At 36.9% G+C, this 15,621-nt stretch overlaps 1 protein-coding gene and 1 long non-coding RNA gene across 4 annotated transcripts in view; one reads left to right on the top strand and one right to left on the bottom strand.

Moving 5' to 3' along the window:
* Nucleotides 1–9,080: 9,080 nt before the first annotated feature.
* Nucleotides 9,081–15,621, bottom strand: part of LOC148123928 (uncharacterized) — a 37,008-nt gene continuing 30,467 nt past the window's right edge. Inside the window, exons 2-4 of the long non-coding RNA XR_015740195.1 lie at nt 11,946–12,044; nt 10,277–10,357; nt 9,081–9,650 (exon numbers count right to left, since the gene is read on the bottom strand). This is a non-coding gene — a long non-coding RNA (uncharacterized LOC148123928). The remainder of the gene's footprint in view (nt 9,651–10,276; nt 10,358–11,945; nt 12,045–15,621) is intronic.
* The window catches only part of ODAD2 (outer dynein arm docking complex subunit 2), a 97,543-nt gene continuing 94,257 nt past the window's right edge, over nt 12,336–15,621 (top strand). The window contains exons 1-2 of one of the 3 annotated variants that reach the window (XM_087916877.1): nt 12,336–12,467; nt 12,559–12,818. In XM_087916877.1, the coding sequence (XP_087773003.1) occupies nt 12,595–12,818 (224 nt within the window). In that variant the 5' untranslated portion in view covers nt 12,336–12,467; nt 12,559–12,594. Of the gene's footprint in view, nt 12,468–12,558; nt 12,819–15,621 lie in introns of those variants that run through there. The other 2 variants (XM_026710019.2, XM_087916876.1) reach the window with 2 other exon arrangements.

Below are 15,621 nucleotides of genomic sequence, written 5' to 3' on the forward strand. Positions count from 1 at the left end.
TGATCTTATGGTATCTCTGGACACCTGCATAACTGGATAGAAGCATTCCTGTCAAACAGACAACAAATGGTCAAAATTGGGAGCATCCTATCAAATTCTATACCTGTCAACAGTGGTGTTCCCCAAGGCAGTGTTCTAGGACCAACTCTCTTCATATTCTACATAAATGACCTCTGTGATCATATTAAGAGCAACTGCGTTCTTTTTGCTGATGATGTAAAGCTGTTCAATACCACAGACAATACTGTTACCCTTCAAAAAGATCTTGACTATGTATCAGAATGGTCAAACAAATGGCAACTTCAAATCTCAATAAATAAATGCTCTGTCTTACATATTGGCAAAAAAAATCAGAAAATAAAATACAAGCTGAATAGTCAAGACCTTGTTGATGATCCAAACTCTGTCAAGGATCTTGGAATTCTCATCTCTAATGATCTAAGTGCTAGAGCCCACTGTAACTACATAGCCAAAAAGGCATTAAGAGTTGTTAACCTAATCCTATGTAGTTTTTTCTCTGGTAATATCACACTACTAACTAGAGCATACAAAACGTTTGCTAGACCAATACTCGAATACAGCTCATCAGTCTGGAACCCACATTACGTATCTGATATTAACACAGTTGAGAAAGTCCAGAAATATTTCACAAGAAGAGTTCTCCACTCATCTACTAATTGCAGAATATCTTATGCCACCAGACTTGAAATTCTAGACCTAGAAAACCTTGAATTATGCTGTCTTTGGTCCGATCTAAGTATAGTATATAAAATCATACATTGCAATGTCCCACCTGTCAATGAATACTTCAGCTTCAACCATAACAATACAAGAGCACACAATAGACAGAAACTCAAGGTTGACCACACCAAACTTGATTGCAGGAAATACAACTTCAGCAACAGAGTGGTCAATGTCTAGAATACTCTACCTGACTCTGTGGTTTTTTTCCCCAAACCCCAAAAACTTTAACCTTAGACTGTCTACTATTGACCTCACCCCTTTCCTAAGAGGTCTGTAGGGGGTGTGCATAAGCGCACCAACGTGCCTACCATCCCTGTCCTATAGTTTCTTTTGTTTTTCTTATATGTATCCATTTTATGTATTCATAACTATGTTTATTCTTATACCTATTATCTTGTAAGCGATTGACAAATCAAATTAAATAAAATAAAAATATGAGATTCTGAGTCAGCTCCAAAGTTTAAAAAACTCTCAAAGCAATATAAAAAAGAATCAAAAAATAACACAAATCATTAAAAATATTAATCTGTAAAATAGTACACTCATTTTTCCTAGTAATACAGCTCTTTTATAGGGGTCACATCCCTATTCCCAAATTCTCAGGCAGATGCTAAGCCACTGTTGAGCAAGATTTGGACCAATTTGACACCACGGGGGAATGTTATTATTTTATTAAATTTATATGCCACCAGTCTCGCTGTTGAAGCAACTCTGGAATAATTATAGTTCACAGAGCGAATGCCGCAGTAGAAAGGAGAACCAGTAGCAGAAATTTTGAGTAGTTCGGAGAACCAGCCAATCCACCTCTGATTGGCCCCACCTCCATCTATTCTCTGCCTCCCGAGTCCCAGCTGATTGGTGGGGTCTTTTTTGGTTGCCCTGCATAGGAGAACAGAGCTGGAAAGCAGGTTAGTGGGGTGGGAATTTTGAAGTAACCTTCCCCTGTCATGCCCACCAAGCCACGTCTACCAAGCCATGCTTACAGAACCAGTAGTAAAAAATATTGAATCCCACCACTGATAGTTAACATAAAGGAGAATTAGCTCATATTGTCATGCGTCTGTCTATGAGCATCATGGTTTCCTGGTGGTGAAGATTGCTTGCCTCCCACTCGGAAGGTTGAGAGTTTAATCTTAGGTCATGGCAGATGTTTATCTCTTAGGAAGCAAAGAAAAAAAACGCATGTTGTGAATTCTGTGTGGCCATTGTGGCTTCAGAAAGGGCATCGGGCCAGAAAACACTCTGCTCCACCCAGTCGCCCTGAATGTACCTCAAATTAAGGATTACAGGATCAGAAAAAGAGAAGGGAAAAGTCATGTTTCTGTCTGATCTACCTGGGTGCATTGACAATTTTATTTACTTATTTACTTGCTTGCTTATGCACTTATTTATGTCCCACCTTTATTATTATTACAAATAACTCAAGGTGGCAAACTTATCCAATGCACCTTCCCCCTCCTATTTTCCTTGCAACAATCCTGTGAGGTGATTTGGCCTGCGAGAGAGTGTTTGGCCCAAGGTCACCCATCTGGCTTTCATGGCTAAGGCAGGATTTGAACTCATAATCTCCTGCTTTCTAGGATAATGCCTTGACCACTCAATTAAGCTGACTCTCAGCTGTTGAATCAACAGCCTAAAACAAAGCTGGGCGTGAAATCCCATACCCAGAAATCAGGCTGCTGCAGTAGGACTTAGGTAGACAATATCAAGCCTAGTTGGACTCCTGTAGACTGGATTGTCCCATATCCCAGCTGAACATCTCCCGAGTGTTAAGAATATATCTGGGAATGTACCAAAGCAAAAATAAATTCACAGGGGAGACAGGCAGCCTGTATCATATTTGTACAATAAACTAGGTCTTATGCAACATAACAATGATTGATTAACTGCTTGGAAACACTTACTTGAGTGGAAAGAAGTATCTTAAATTGGCAAATACAGGAAAAATGGTAAAAAAGTAAAAGTTCGCTTCTCTCTAAACCAAATACTGTAGTGAGGAAAAGGAAAGGTGCTGTATTTTAAACTACAAGTTTATTTATTTATCAAATTTTAAAACCACTCCTCTCCCTCACAGATATGTATTTAAGAAGAGTGTTAAAGCAGAAGAACGAGACCATTTCAAATTACATGCAGAACAAATGGGCAATAAACTCATACAGATTGTATATTCCTTGTTGTGATGATGTTTAAAGAGGAAAATACGGGATTACTTTAATATTAATATGTAATATATGGCTTTTTATAGCTATTGTCCAGCTTTGCCTTTCTTGGGAAAATTGTTGAGAAGATAATAATTCTGCAGTTGAGGAAATGGATTATCTAGATCAGGACTGTCAGATTTACAGCCTGTGGGCCAGACGCATCATGCGCTAGCCACGCCCATAACTAGTTTAGCGAAGGGGGGAAAGTCCTGATACGTCACATGATGACGTGACAATGCGAGTTTAACACCCCTAATCTAGACCCATTTCAGTCAGGTTTCATCCTGAAAACTATAACAGCTTTGGTCATGCTTGTAGATGACCTGTAGTGAAATCAGAATGGAAGGGGTGCATCTATTCTTATGCTACTTGATTTTTCAGCAGCTTTTAATACTGTCTATCATGTTATCTTTCGAAACTGACCCCATGGAATTGGGGAGACATATTTATAGTGGTTCTCTTCTTTTCTCCAGGGCTGGTTCCAAGCAATGGATTGAACTTGCTTAACCACCACATGTTCAAGTTAATGACTAAGTTTATTTACTTTACAACCAACATAAAATGGTAGTAACTTCAAGCCAGGCCCGATAATCTGTTTAACAACCGCAATGACTTATGTACTTATGATGCAAACTCCAGCTCAATTGTGGTTGTTAAATGAGGATTACCTATAAAACAAATAGTGAATGCCCAATTTAGTTAACTAATCTATTTAACAAAAATCCCTGTGAGCTTCTACTAGTTATACATTGTACATTTAAGTTCTCCGAAAGAAACAATGTATTAAGAAGAGGCACAAAAATCTCTGAAAAGAGATTCATGTTTACACTAAGGTGACCATGCTGATTTTAATACAACCACCATAGGGTATGTTTCTATAGGTCATCATTCCATCAAGGATATAAATGAATCTTCTTCAGCCATGATTTCCTTGTTTGATCTTGTTTGTCACCCTCCTTTATAAAACAGATGTTGAAGTGATTGTCTATGAAGCCAATAGAACCACAGAGCTGAGAAGTGGGAAAACAAGCACAAGATGCTCTTCTGATTTTGTCTCCTTCTTTTTTACTGGTTAAGTTCTTCTAAATCATATTAAATCTTGGACACTGCATTGCCATGCATTCCCATCTGGAACCCATTTCTCGAAATGTCCTGCAAAATCTCCTGCTCTGTCATGCAGAAGAGAAGCAACTGCTTGAGTATTAATAAATCCTTGATTTATTATTCCCCCAAAAGTATGTCTCACTTCAAGCATGCTTTCTTTCTTTCTTTCTTTCTTGCAGATTGTTGAAGGCATCATCCCTTGGCTAGACGACTTGCTCAGAAAATCACATACTTTCCCCATGTCACACTAAATCCTATCCGAAAAAAACTTTTATTTCCCCACTGCAACCAACTTAATTCACAATTGAGACCATTTGTGTTTTGGTATTCTGTCTTTCAAACTGCCATCACAAACTGACTTTTCTTGGATGAGGTGGGACTTCAACTCCTAGAATTTCCATCCAACAGAAGCCAAAGAACTTTCAGCAGATCCAACAGATCAGGAATCCCACAGGCTGAGCAATAGAGCTTTAAAATCTTTGGGTTTCTTTGGTTCCTTGCTTTTTAAAGGATCACAATAGTAACATTTGCCTTGGTATTTATCTTCCATAAGCTTGACTATAGCTTCACAAAGATAAAACTAACTAAAGGTGACAAATGCATTCTTTCCTACCACTCTGTATTCGGAAAATATTTAGGACTAAATTAATTCAGTTTCCCAGTCAGTCAATTCCTGAAAATGGGCAGACCCAACTGATTCATTTCTGAGTCTTCTCTGGTGTATTTGAAACTAGCATTGAGTGATTTTCATAGAACTGCTGTGATTCTATAGTTCGAAGGCAACTTGCTTTCTTCTTGTAGGATTCTGCCAGGGTTCAAAGTAACAGACCCAATGTAATACAAACTCTGAAGCCTGGAGTTTCCTCAAAGTATGAATTTATCAGGAATGTCATATTGGCACATCTGAAGGAAATCTGACTCTGAACGAACGAAGGTTTTCCTCACCCAATTCAAAACCTGAAGTTCTTTCCTCCAGGTCTCATGTCCATCACATGGTCCAATCAGCTTGCAGCCCCAATTCTGGCTGTCTTTTGACCGTGTCTCTCCGACACTTGGTAGAGCATCCTGGTCTCCTATGGGAAAGAATGTTACTTTGGCTACACATCCCCCAGCAATCTCTATCTTCCCCCTCAGGTTCCCACAGCTTCAACCAGCCATGTTATGGCAACCCCGAAGATGCTCCCAAAATGACTATAAATAGCCCCAGTCACCATTTTGACTTTTTTTTTTTTGCCTCCTCTTTGTGAATGCCTTGACTGAGGAATTCGGAGTGATGGGATTTTTGATAAAACAGGACTGGCACAAACTCAGACAGCTGTTCCATCTTTTATTTATAAAAGCTATGGAACACAGACTGATTCCCGGCGGTCTCTATATTTTGAAGTCAATAAAGCTAAAATTAATAACAGGTCAATTTTAAAAGCTTCGTGAGGGACTGAGTTCAAACCTTTATTGTCATAGTACAACATGTGTACAACGAGATTGGCCCCCTTCATGCACACACCCCCAACAAAACTCACAGTGAAGACAGAAAATTCCTAACCCAATGAATCCTACTAACAAACACACAATTCTATTGCACCCTGTGAACTTATTGCACATTGGGCCAGTCCTGCAAGTCACTCACTATGTTGTGGTAAGGTTATTTTCCATTCAGGAGTCTGACAGCCCACAGATAAAAACTATTCCTCAGCCTGTTTGTGCAACTGTCTATGCTTCTATATCTCCTTCCCAGTGGTAGGAGAATGAGGAAGTGTGACCAGGGTGTGAGTCATCCCTGAGGATTTTCCTCACTCTTCTAAGGCAACGAGCCTTAGCGATGTTGTCTAGTGGTATCAGGGGAGAGCCCACAGTGTTTTGTGCTGTGCTCACCACCCTCTGTAGTGCCTTTCTATCCACTCTGTAGTGTTAAGCCAGCATACCACACAGTAATGCAGTGAGTGAGGATGCTTTCTATTGTAGACCGGTAAAAGGAGGTCATCAGATGTTGTTCCACTTTGTTTTTTCTCAAGACTTGGAGGAAGTGGAGCCTTTGTTGAGCCTTTCTGGGTCATGTTGATTTTCCAGGTGAAATCTTCGCTGAGGTAGACCCCTAGGAATTTAAAGGAGAAAACTCTTTCCACACAGTCCCCCTCAATGTAACATGGAACAGATTCCTCTCTCTTCTTCCAGAAGTCTAACACCATCTCCTTTGTCTTGCTGATGTTCAGGTTCAGATTGTTTTGTAAGCACCAGGTGGATAATTTTTGAACCTCCCCCCTGTACGCTGTTTTGTCTCCACCTGTAATAAGACCCAGTATGGTGGTATCATCTACAAACTTGATAATCACAGTGGATGGGTCAGACGATACACAATCGTGTGTACAGTGAGTACAGTAGGGACTGAGCATACAGCCCTGTGGGGAGCCAGTGCTAAGAAATCAGGGAGGTGAATATGACAGATCCAGACCGCACTGTTTGTGAGCAGTCCCCCAGAAAGTCCCTGATCCAGTTGCAGATGGAAGAGGGAAAATCCAAGTCAGTCAGCTTTTCAATAAGGATGCTCGACTGAATGGTATTTAAGGCTGAACCATAGTCTATGACATCCTGACATAGTTTCCGGGTTTCTCCAGATGGCTCGCTACAGAATGTAAAGCAGTAGCTATGGCATCGTCTGTTGACCTATTTCCCCCTGTAGACAAACTGATGTTTATCAAAGTCTGGTGGGAGGCATGTCCTGCAGTTCGGTATGTTGTGGGACGGCTGAAAATCGCTGGTAAACCCGAATTGACTTGCGAGCCCGATGTTATCAGCTCTACGTGGGTGTAGGCAAATTTTTCCCCTTGCGCTACACTGTGCACACACATCCATATACACATTATTCCAAGCACCACATACCAATACCGGTAGCTTAGGGCGGCTGCATGTGAATGTGCCACTATCTTAGGGGAAAGTCCAGGTGGTTTTGAAGTATCCCAAGTCTGAGGATTCACCAAAATCAAATAATTGAGCTTATTTCATGAGATGGTCATCCTGTGCATGTGTAATACAATAAAGTTCCTTCTGTGAATGTAATAACATAAAACCAGGCGTGACAAAAAATGTTCTCCACTATAATATAGGTAGTCCTCAACTTATTACTGGTCATTTTACCAAAGTTACAACAACTGCAGAAGTGGTGCTTTACAGTACTCTGGCCATGATAAATGGTTAAGCTGCCCCTGATGTTCAAAGGATCACATATTGGGCATATGAGCTGTATGACAGGTTGCAGAGTTCCCCTGCCACATGACTGAATTGTGATGTTTTTTCTGGTTTCTGGTATTTTGTGTCAGTTTACAGCAAAAATCATCATTCAAATGAATTGGTGTTCTCTTGACAATCGCAACATTTGTTTGACAACTACTACTGAAAGTGTGAGAAAATTATTTCCAATCATGTGCGTTCCTTGATGTATGACAACAATGACTTAAGACCACATTTCCAGCCCCAATTCTGCTTGTAAGTTAAGGCCTACCTAATTGTATTTAGGCAATTGGCTGTTGCCATATTTGGTGACAGCTATTGAATTAAAAAGTTAAAAAGATGAGAAGGATAATAGTAATACCATCCTACTACTACAGGCCTAAGGATATTTACCCATGTAGTAGGGCTATATTACTATTATCCTTCTCATCTTTCCTATTACTTTCTCATATTGGTATCTTATGATTATATCACTTTGTTATTTTTATATGTACACTGAGGGCTTATGCCCCTGAGACAAATTTCTTGTGTGTTCAATCACACTTGTAAGTATCCAAGGTTATTTAGATAAATGGACCTTTTTGTCCAATCTAACAGCTTCATTTAAAAATGTGCTCTGGTATGATTCTGCCTTAAAACAGTGATTTAAAAACAGCAACACTAAAACTAATTTACTTATGGGTGTAACAAAATAAGCTATATATACATAATTATCTATATATGTACGATTTTCCAAGAATGAAATATGTAACACTACCACCTTGTATCAATTTAATTAACATATTCTTTTATGACTGTTATTTTTGTAAGGTGGATTGAAAACTTCTTATCAAATAAAACTACATAGGATCTGAGCATCTTGTAGTCTGATTAGCATCACATTTTCCCCAAAGCAGACTCACAAGTGGTGATAGCTATGAAGAATAAAGAAAAAAAACTAAAAATTATAACATACTGAACTTTGATTGGAAAATATATAACTACAGTTCTATGAAATATTGTATAGATACTATCAGATTTATTGTAATAAGCACTGAAATTATTGGTGTATCTTAAATGCTTCTATTTCATAAAATGCTTGACCTGACTACATGTTGCATCTAAAATAGGTTCTTAAAACACTTTTTTATTTAAAAAAAACTTTATGAAGCCAAAATAACATTCTTGGTTATATTTCTAAGGTTTACATTATGATTGTGCAATATTAGAAAATCTTTCCGACTGACCATTGAATACTAGTAGGACATGTTTTACATTTATTGTTGTTTTGTTGTTGACATTGTATATTTTTGATCTACCAATATTGCACTTATTTCTAAGCACATACTAAATAATATTACTATTACTATGAACAGGATTTTTTTGATATTAAATTCTATTGCTAATAACCTGATTTAATCCCATACTACTGTTATATCCTGGATAAACGTTATTAGTTATGTTCTGATATTTATTTTTATACTGGGGTGGGGAGGTTGGCAAAGTTGCTCTATTTTGGAAAAGTTAGCTATTAAGGGATGGATATTTATGTTTAAAGTTTAATATTATATGCTAGCCAGAGATGTTCTGAATGGTATCATAGAAATTTTGTAACATAAATGAAATAGAAACAACTGAGCAACTAGAATTTCAAAAGTGTCCCATGATCCATAAGCTCAGCAGCAGTGGAATAAATACTCAACAATCCATAGAAATGTCAAACAATGAACCAAATCTTACATTTATCTTAGATTAGGTGTTACTTCTTTTATCAATGTTATCGAATTGGGAACCAGTTAGCGAATAACAATCATCTGAGAAATTATAAACTGCCTTCATCACTGGATATTTTATTTATTTGTCATTTTATCTTAAGAGAGCTGATACTGTAGGTGGGGGGTGTTTGGATTTCAGTAGTCATTGCTCAAGAGTGCTGCATATCTATTTATTATCTTTAAGGTTTACAAATGTATAGCATTAATTTCTAGCTACAGCTTTCACTATGTACAATGTGCAGGCTAAGAAAAAAAAACCCTGCCTAATAACAGAATGGCTACTTTTCTTGCAGAATATAATTTTTTGCTGATTATGGCAGTATTTTGGGTCTTGAGGATTCCTGGGAGTGCAAGGTCAATCAGCCTTGCTAATTGAGCATATTTGGGTAAACACATTGCAGGAGATCAGAATGAGGAAGAGAACTTCAATCTAGCGTGGTTTCAGGATAAGACTCTGTGGAGCTCTTTGTTGTAGACTGAGGTGAAAAATGACGAAGAGCAATATACTCATATAGGCTTTCAAGTTCATCATGAGTCAAGCAGTTATGATCTTTCAGGCTTGAGAGGCCCTGGTCTAGGGTTTTTGGTGTCCTGATGTTTCAGTGGCAACTAAGGCTGGCATCTTTTCATAAAGCAGAAAAATTATTATTTCAGACTTTTAAAATTGGATTTTAAAAAACTATAAATCTTGAGCACAATATTTTTATCTTTTTCTAAAGGAAATAAACATATAAATTTAGGTAGGCTGCAGTATGAATTACATTTCTTCACCTTCATCTTTAATCTATCTGTCTGTCTGTCTGTCTGTCTGTCTGTCTGTCTATCTATCTATCTATCTATCTATCTATCTATCTCCATCTATTTATCTATTTGTAAAATTTATTGGCTGTCCACCTGACCACAGGGTAACTCTGGGCAATTTACAATCTTAAACAACCTTTTTCTAACAAGCTGAGTTACCTACACGCTGTAAATTGTAGTATTTGATTCCCTCGATGAATCAAAGAAAACTATAGCAGTCACCTCTGTTCTGAGTTTACAGCTTCCAAGAATTACTTTACTTACAAATAGATATAAATACTTGTACCTAAAGAGGAATTTAAGAAATGTCTCCTCTGCATTTTCTATAACATTAGGCTTTAATTCTTCAGAATTCAGCTCTGCCCTTTGTGCTAGTAAATTAAACGCCAATCACTATCTTATCAGAATGCAATAAGCCCTAAAATAGATTTAAGTGGATTTCCATACCTTTAAAGTACCTGGGGGGTGCATTTATCATCAGATGTTATCCAACATTCATTCATAGGTAAACCTTCCTTTTATGAAGCTCTATTAGGGAAGAAAAGTGAGTAGGTCAATAATAATAATAATAATAATAATAGAATTGGCAGCCTAGGCTATTGAACAACTTTCTAATTGTTCTAATTTTTGTTTCATTTTAGATCATATATCAATACAGCTAAATATAAATTATGATATTAAGAAATCTGGGAAAAGAATATAGAAGAATTTGGGACATATGTCCAAGGTCATTTCAGTGATGCCTTAATTCATTGTTAAAAAACATTGATTACGCAAATGTTGGCTTATGGAACATCTGCTGATCAGCTCACTTCTTCAATATGTCTGTAGACATATTTATAAATAGTAAGGATCACTAAAATACTTATAACTATCTGTGCTTTCTGGAATAAATGTTCTGATTCCACATCATTCTTCTGTATTAAACTTAGCAATGCATATATAGTCCTATTTTAGCAGAAATCTTCATTATTTTTATTTATTTACCTATTTATATTTAGTTTAATTGTATTCATGTTAAAGTTCTGTAAGATTGTTTTTATTTTGGTTGCAACAAACCTGGTATTATAGATATCTCTGAGGAACTAATTCTAATAATCATGGAAAGAATTTTCAAGGAAAAAATGATATACTTAGTTCTGGGTAATGCAAATATAAATTATATATATATAATTTATGATCACACCTAAAATATTCTAAAAAAACCATTGCAAGATTTACAGTATATGTAGATTTAATAAAAACTGTCATTATTATTTTTAATTTAAACTAAATTTGTATATCAGTGATTGCATGACCTCTATAGATGCTAGGAATCAAATAAATAAATAAATAAATAGTTTGAATGCACTTTTTTTTAAAAAAAGAAAACAGTCCTGATTAAGGCCCATGGTGGGGGCTCACAAAGTATTCATTTTAGAATTACACTGTATTTTATTGTGTATATTTTTAAAAAGAAAAAAAATGTTTAACTTGATAAGGATTTTTAATGAAATAGAGAGAACAGATACATGACAGAAAATTCTCTCATATAAGTACTTCTTTCAGTAAAGTTAATTCATAAGGCAGTATTAAATACTTTTGTAAAAATAGATATACTGGAAATTGTACTCCTTTAGCAATCCTATAAACATATCTAACCATTTTCAGAAAAGGTGGGATTTAAAATTTATCAAATTCATCCTGCCTTACATTAATGTTAAAGTAAAATCATAATTTAACTAGTATATGTAACTTGAAGTTCAAAAATGTCAAGAAACATTATATAATTAAACTTAGGACATAAAAAGCCGTAGAAATATATCTTTCATTTTATCTTATTTTGTCTAACTTTTTAAATTTAAAGTAGTCATTTTCTAATTGGTTTGCATGTATTTGTACTTTATTTTGTATGCCGCCCAGTTACTACGTGAGGTGGGCAGCAATACATATGTGATGAAGTAATACAAATAATACATAATAAATCATTGCAAATCAGAAGTCTAGCCCCCACTCCGTTTATTTTTAACTGAAGAGCCAAGCTCCTACTGCTAATACTGTATAACTGCCCGAATTGGTGATCTAGTCTGCTCAACATGCTGTTTCTCAAAATATTTTGCATTGCAATGCCCCTAACTCTTTCCATTTGATATGTTGACTGGGGATCATGGGAAGTGCATTTCGTCCCACGCAGCCTCTGGGTGCTGGCAGCCATCCCATTCGTTTGACGAAGTCACTGAAACGGGATAACAGTAAAAGTCAATTAAGAAATCCGCAGAAGCAGCAAAAAAAAAAAAAAACCCAACCCTGCGTGAGCGTGCATGTAAAGGCGAGAGGGAGATGACTGACAGCTCAAACAATCGGTTAAGGAAGAAAGGAAATGTGGTGGAGCCACATTGTCCCAAGGACGGCGGACCCTCATCTGGGTAGAATCCAAAACAACCAATGAACGGCGGCAAAGAACTCCGGCGCGAAAGAAAGGGGTGGGTCCGGCCTACCACGCACGTTGTTTACTGCAGGAGAAAGCTCCTAGCAACCGAAGAACTAACGTCCCTATGGCAACCAGCGGCGCTAGCTCTGCAACAGAAAGAGCGGCGGACTAGGCCGTATCTTCCTAGATTCTAACAACTAAGGAGCGAACCGGCGTCGGCTCAGTCTGGTAAGCGGCTGTGAGCAAGTAGTGTACTGTATATTCAACATATATTCAGCATAACACACTTTGGTCTGTATGTTTCCCTTCTTGTTTTTAGCATCTTTCTGCCAAGATTCTGGGATGGTCATAAGCCATGGGAATAGCCTTGACTAGAGCAGCTCAGTGGACGGCAGCTGGATCTGGAACGGGCACCTTAGAAATTACCCCCCTGAATGAATCTCTTTTGAATGAAATTATCAAGTTTACAGAAACATTTAGTGGCAAGCATCCTCAGGAAGCAGCGTTTGTCTTTAAAGAACCACTTGAATGGCATACAAAACTAGAACCATCTGCATTTGAAGCAGGCTATGATGTCAGGTGAGTGGCCACATCAATCTTCCCAGAATATACAGTATAAGAATAAAATACGTCTTCAAGATACCTTTAAAGATTTTTTTTATTAGTGCTGATTTTGTTTTCTTTAGGCTCTGATTTGGATCTTTTTGCCCTGTGATATCTTAATAGATATGCATAATTTGCATCTGTAAAGCACTGTAAAGCAGTATATAAATCTAAGTGCTATTGATATCTGCAGATCTTCAGATTAGCAACCCTTTGTTTTAGTCAAGATAGTTTGAAGGATGTAAGGAACATACTCATAATAATAGGTGGAGTTCAAAAAGAGACTGTTTCTAAAAAAGTGACTAAAATGCTGAGCTAAAAATCAGGAAACAGTTTTAATTCTCCTATAGGCATAAAACTGATTGAATGGTTTTGGGCCAATCATGCACTCTCAGTCCAACCCATTTAACAGATAGAAAGATAGAAAGAGACAGGAGATAGAAACATTAAGTATGAATGCTACAGCTAATCCTAATGTTACAATGGAAATTAAAGTGAGGATTGCCATTGCTAAGCAGTGTATCATACAGTGTCACATCACATGACTGTGTTGCTTAGTAATGGTAATACTGGCAATCTCCATTGTGTTATAACCCTAGAAGCATCTAAGTCAAGTGGGAAGAGATAAGGAGTGTGTGGCTCCCATGGATGGGCCGTGGGAAGGCAACAGCAACAGGCAGGTACAAGTAATTGTGTGCGTTTGTGGGAGGGGGGACCTTTGCAACAGAAGATAAGATCCCTGGGATCTCCTACTCCATAGTGGGGAAAAAAGCAGCAGGAGCGACTTGTGATCTTCCCTTCAGTTTTCCACTGATTTTGCTTGTGGGAAGCTTTATTTTAGAATGAATGAACTAGAAGGGACTATGGAGGTCTTCTTGTCCAACCTCTACTCAAGCAGGAGAACCTATATTATTTCAGATATGTGATTGTTCTTAAAAACCTCCAATGATGGAGCGCCCACGATTTCTGGAGGCAAGCTGTTCCACTGGTTAATTGTCCTGACTGTTAGGAAGTTTTTCCTCAATTAGAGGTTGCTTCTCTCTTCGATTAGTTTCCAACCATTGTTTCTTGTCCTGCCCTCTAGTGCTTTGGAAAATAAGTTGACCCTCTCTACTTTGTGGAAGCCCCTCAAGTACTGGAATATTACTATCATGTCACTCCTAATTGTTCTTTCCTTTAGACTAGCCAAACGCAAATCTTGCAGCTGTTCTTCATATGTCTTAGTCTCCAGGCCTTTGGTCATCTTAGTTGCTCCTCTCTGAACTTTTTTCCTATAAAATTGCTTATCTTCTTGTTCTCTAACTTCAAATGTCAGTTTACTCATTTCAGCACAGTCTATAATTTTTTTGATAACTTCCTCCTGCATAGGTATTTTGTCATTTTTCCAGTTCTTCACAAATACAATTCTAGCTGATATTAAAACATTTACAATCAAATATTTCAGTTCATTGTATATGTCCAGTATGACTCCCAATAAAAAGATATCTGGTTTAAAGTCTATATGTTGTTTTATCATTTTTTCCAACCATGTGTGGATTTTAGTCCAATATTTCTTTGCGTCTGAACATGTCCACCACATATGGTAATATGAACCAGGTATCTGATTACATTTCCAGCATTTATCCCGATTTATTCTGAAACATTCTCACAAGTCTCGTCGGGGGTAGGTGCCACCTGTAAAACACCTTATACAATTTTTTTTATGTGCAGTTGACATTGTCATTTTATAATTTTGAGACCACAATTTTTGCCATTTTTCCAAATCAATCCCATATCCGAAATTTCCCCCCCAAGCAATCATAGTTTCTTTAACTTGCTCCTCCTCCAATTTAAATTCTAATAGATGTCCATAAAGTTTTTAAATTATCTTTTCATCAGTACCCATCAAAATTTTATCTAAGTCAGTCAACTTATCATAAATACCTTCTGCCTTGGAGTCTTTATCAAACCTAGATTGTATTTGCAAATAAGAAAACATTCATTTTTACACCTTGTTCTTGCAATGTTTGCATAGATTTAAGTTCACCCTTTTCATTCAATAACTCCCCATATCTAACTGTTTGTTCCTTTTTATATATTATTAGATAAGAAAAAGCTTCAATAGTTGATATCCATGTTGGAATTTTTAATTAATATTGTCTTTTAATTTTCTCCCAACTCAGAAACACTGCCTCACGAATATAATGTCTTCTAAAATACTCCTGTGTTTTAGTTCCCTTATACCAGAGAAAGGCTTGCCAGCAGCAAGTCATGACCTTCTAAAGTCAATAATCTACTGTTCCTTAGTGTTATCCATTCCTTTACCCACATCAAACTTGTCGCCTGGTAATACAGCTCCTATTTGGGCAAGGCAAATCTTCCCCTTATTCTTGCATCTTGTAACAGCTGTAATTTTATTCTTGCTTTTTTACCCTGCCGAATATATTTCAACACAATTCTATTTAAATTTTCAAAAAACTCTTTCCCTAATTGAATAGGAATTGTCTGGAATAAATTTAAAACTCTAGGCAATATATTCATCTTAATTGTGGATATTCTCCCAATCAATAATAGTTGCAGTTTTCCCATTTCATCAAGTCTATCGCAATCTGCTGTTTGAGTTTAACAGTTATCTTCCTTCAGGATACTGCATCTTGTTGTAATATAAATCCCTCAGTATTTAACCTTGTTCGTGATCTGTATTTTTAAAGTTTTTTTCCAACTCTTTCCTTTGTCTTGTTAACATATTCTTTGGTAATATCTTTGTTTTGTCTTTATTTAGTCTCAAACCTGCTACTTT

Source organism: Pseudonaja textilis, chromosome Z (genome assembly GCF_049901715.1).
Source record: "Pseudonaja textilis isolate UNSWEBS1 chromosome Z, rPseTex1.2, whole genome shotgun sequence".
NCBI classification, from domain to species: domain Eukaryota; kingdom Metazoa; phylum Chordata; class Lepidosauria; order Squamata; family Elapidae; genus Pseudonaja; species Pseudonaja textilis.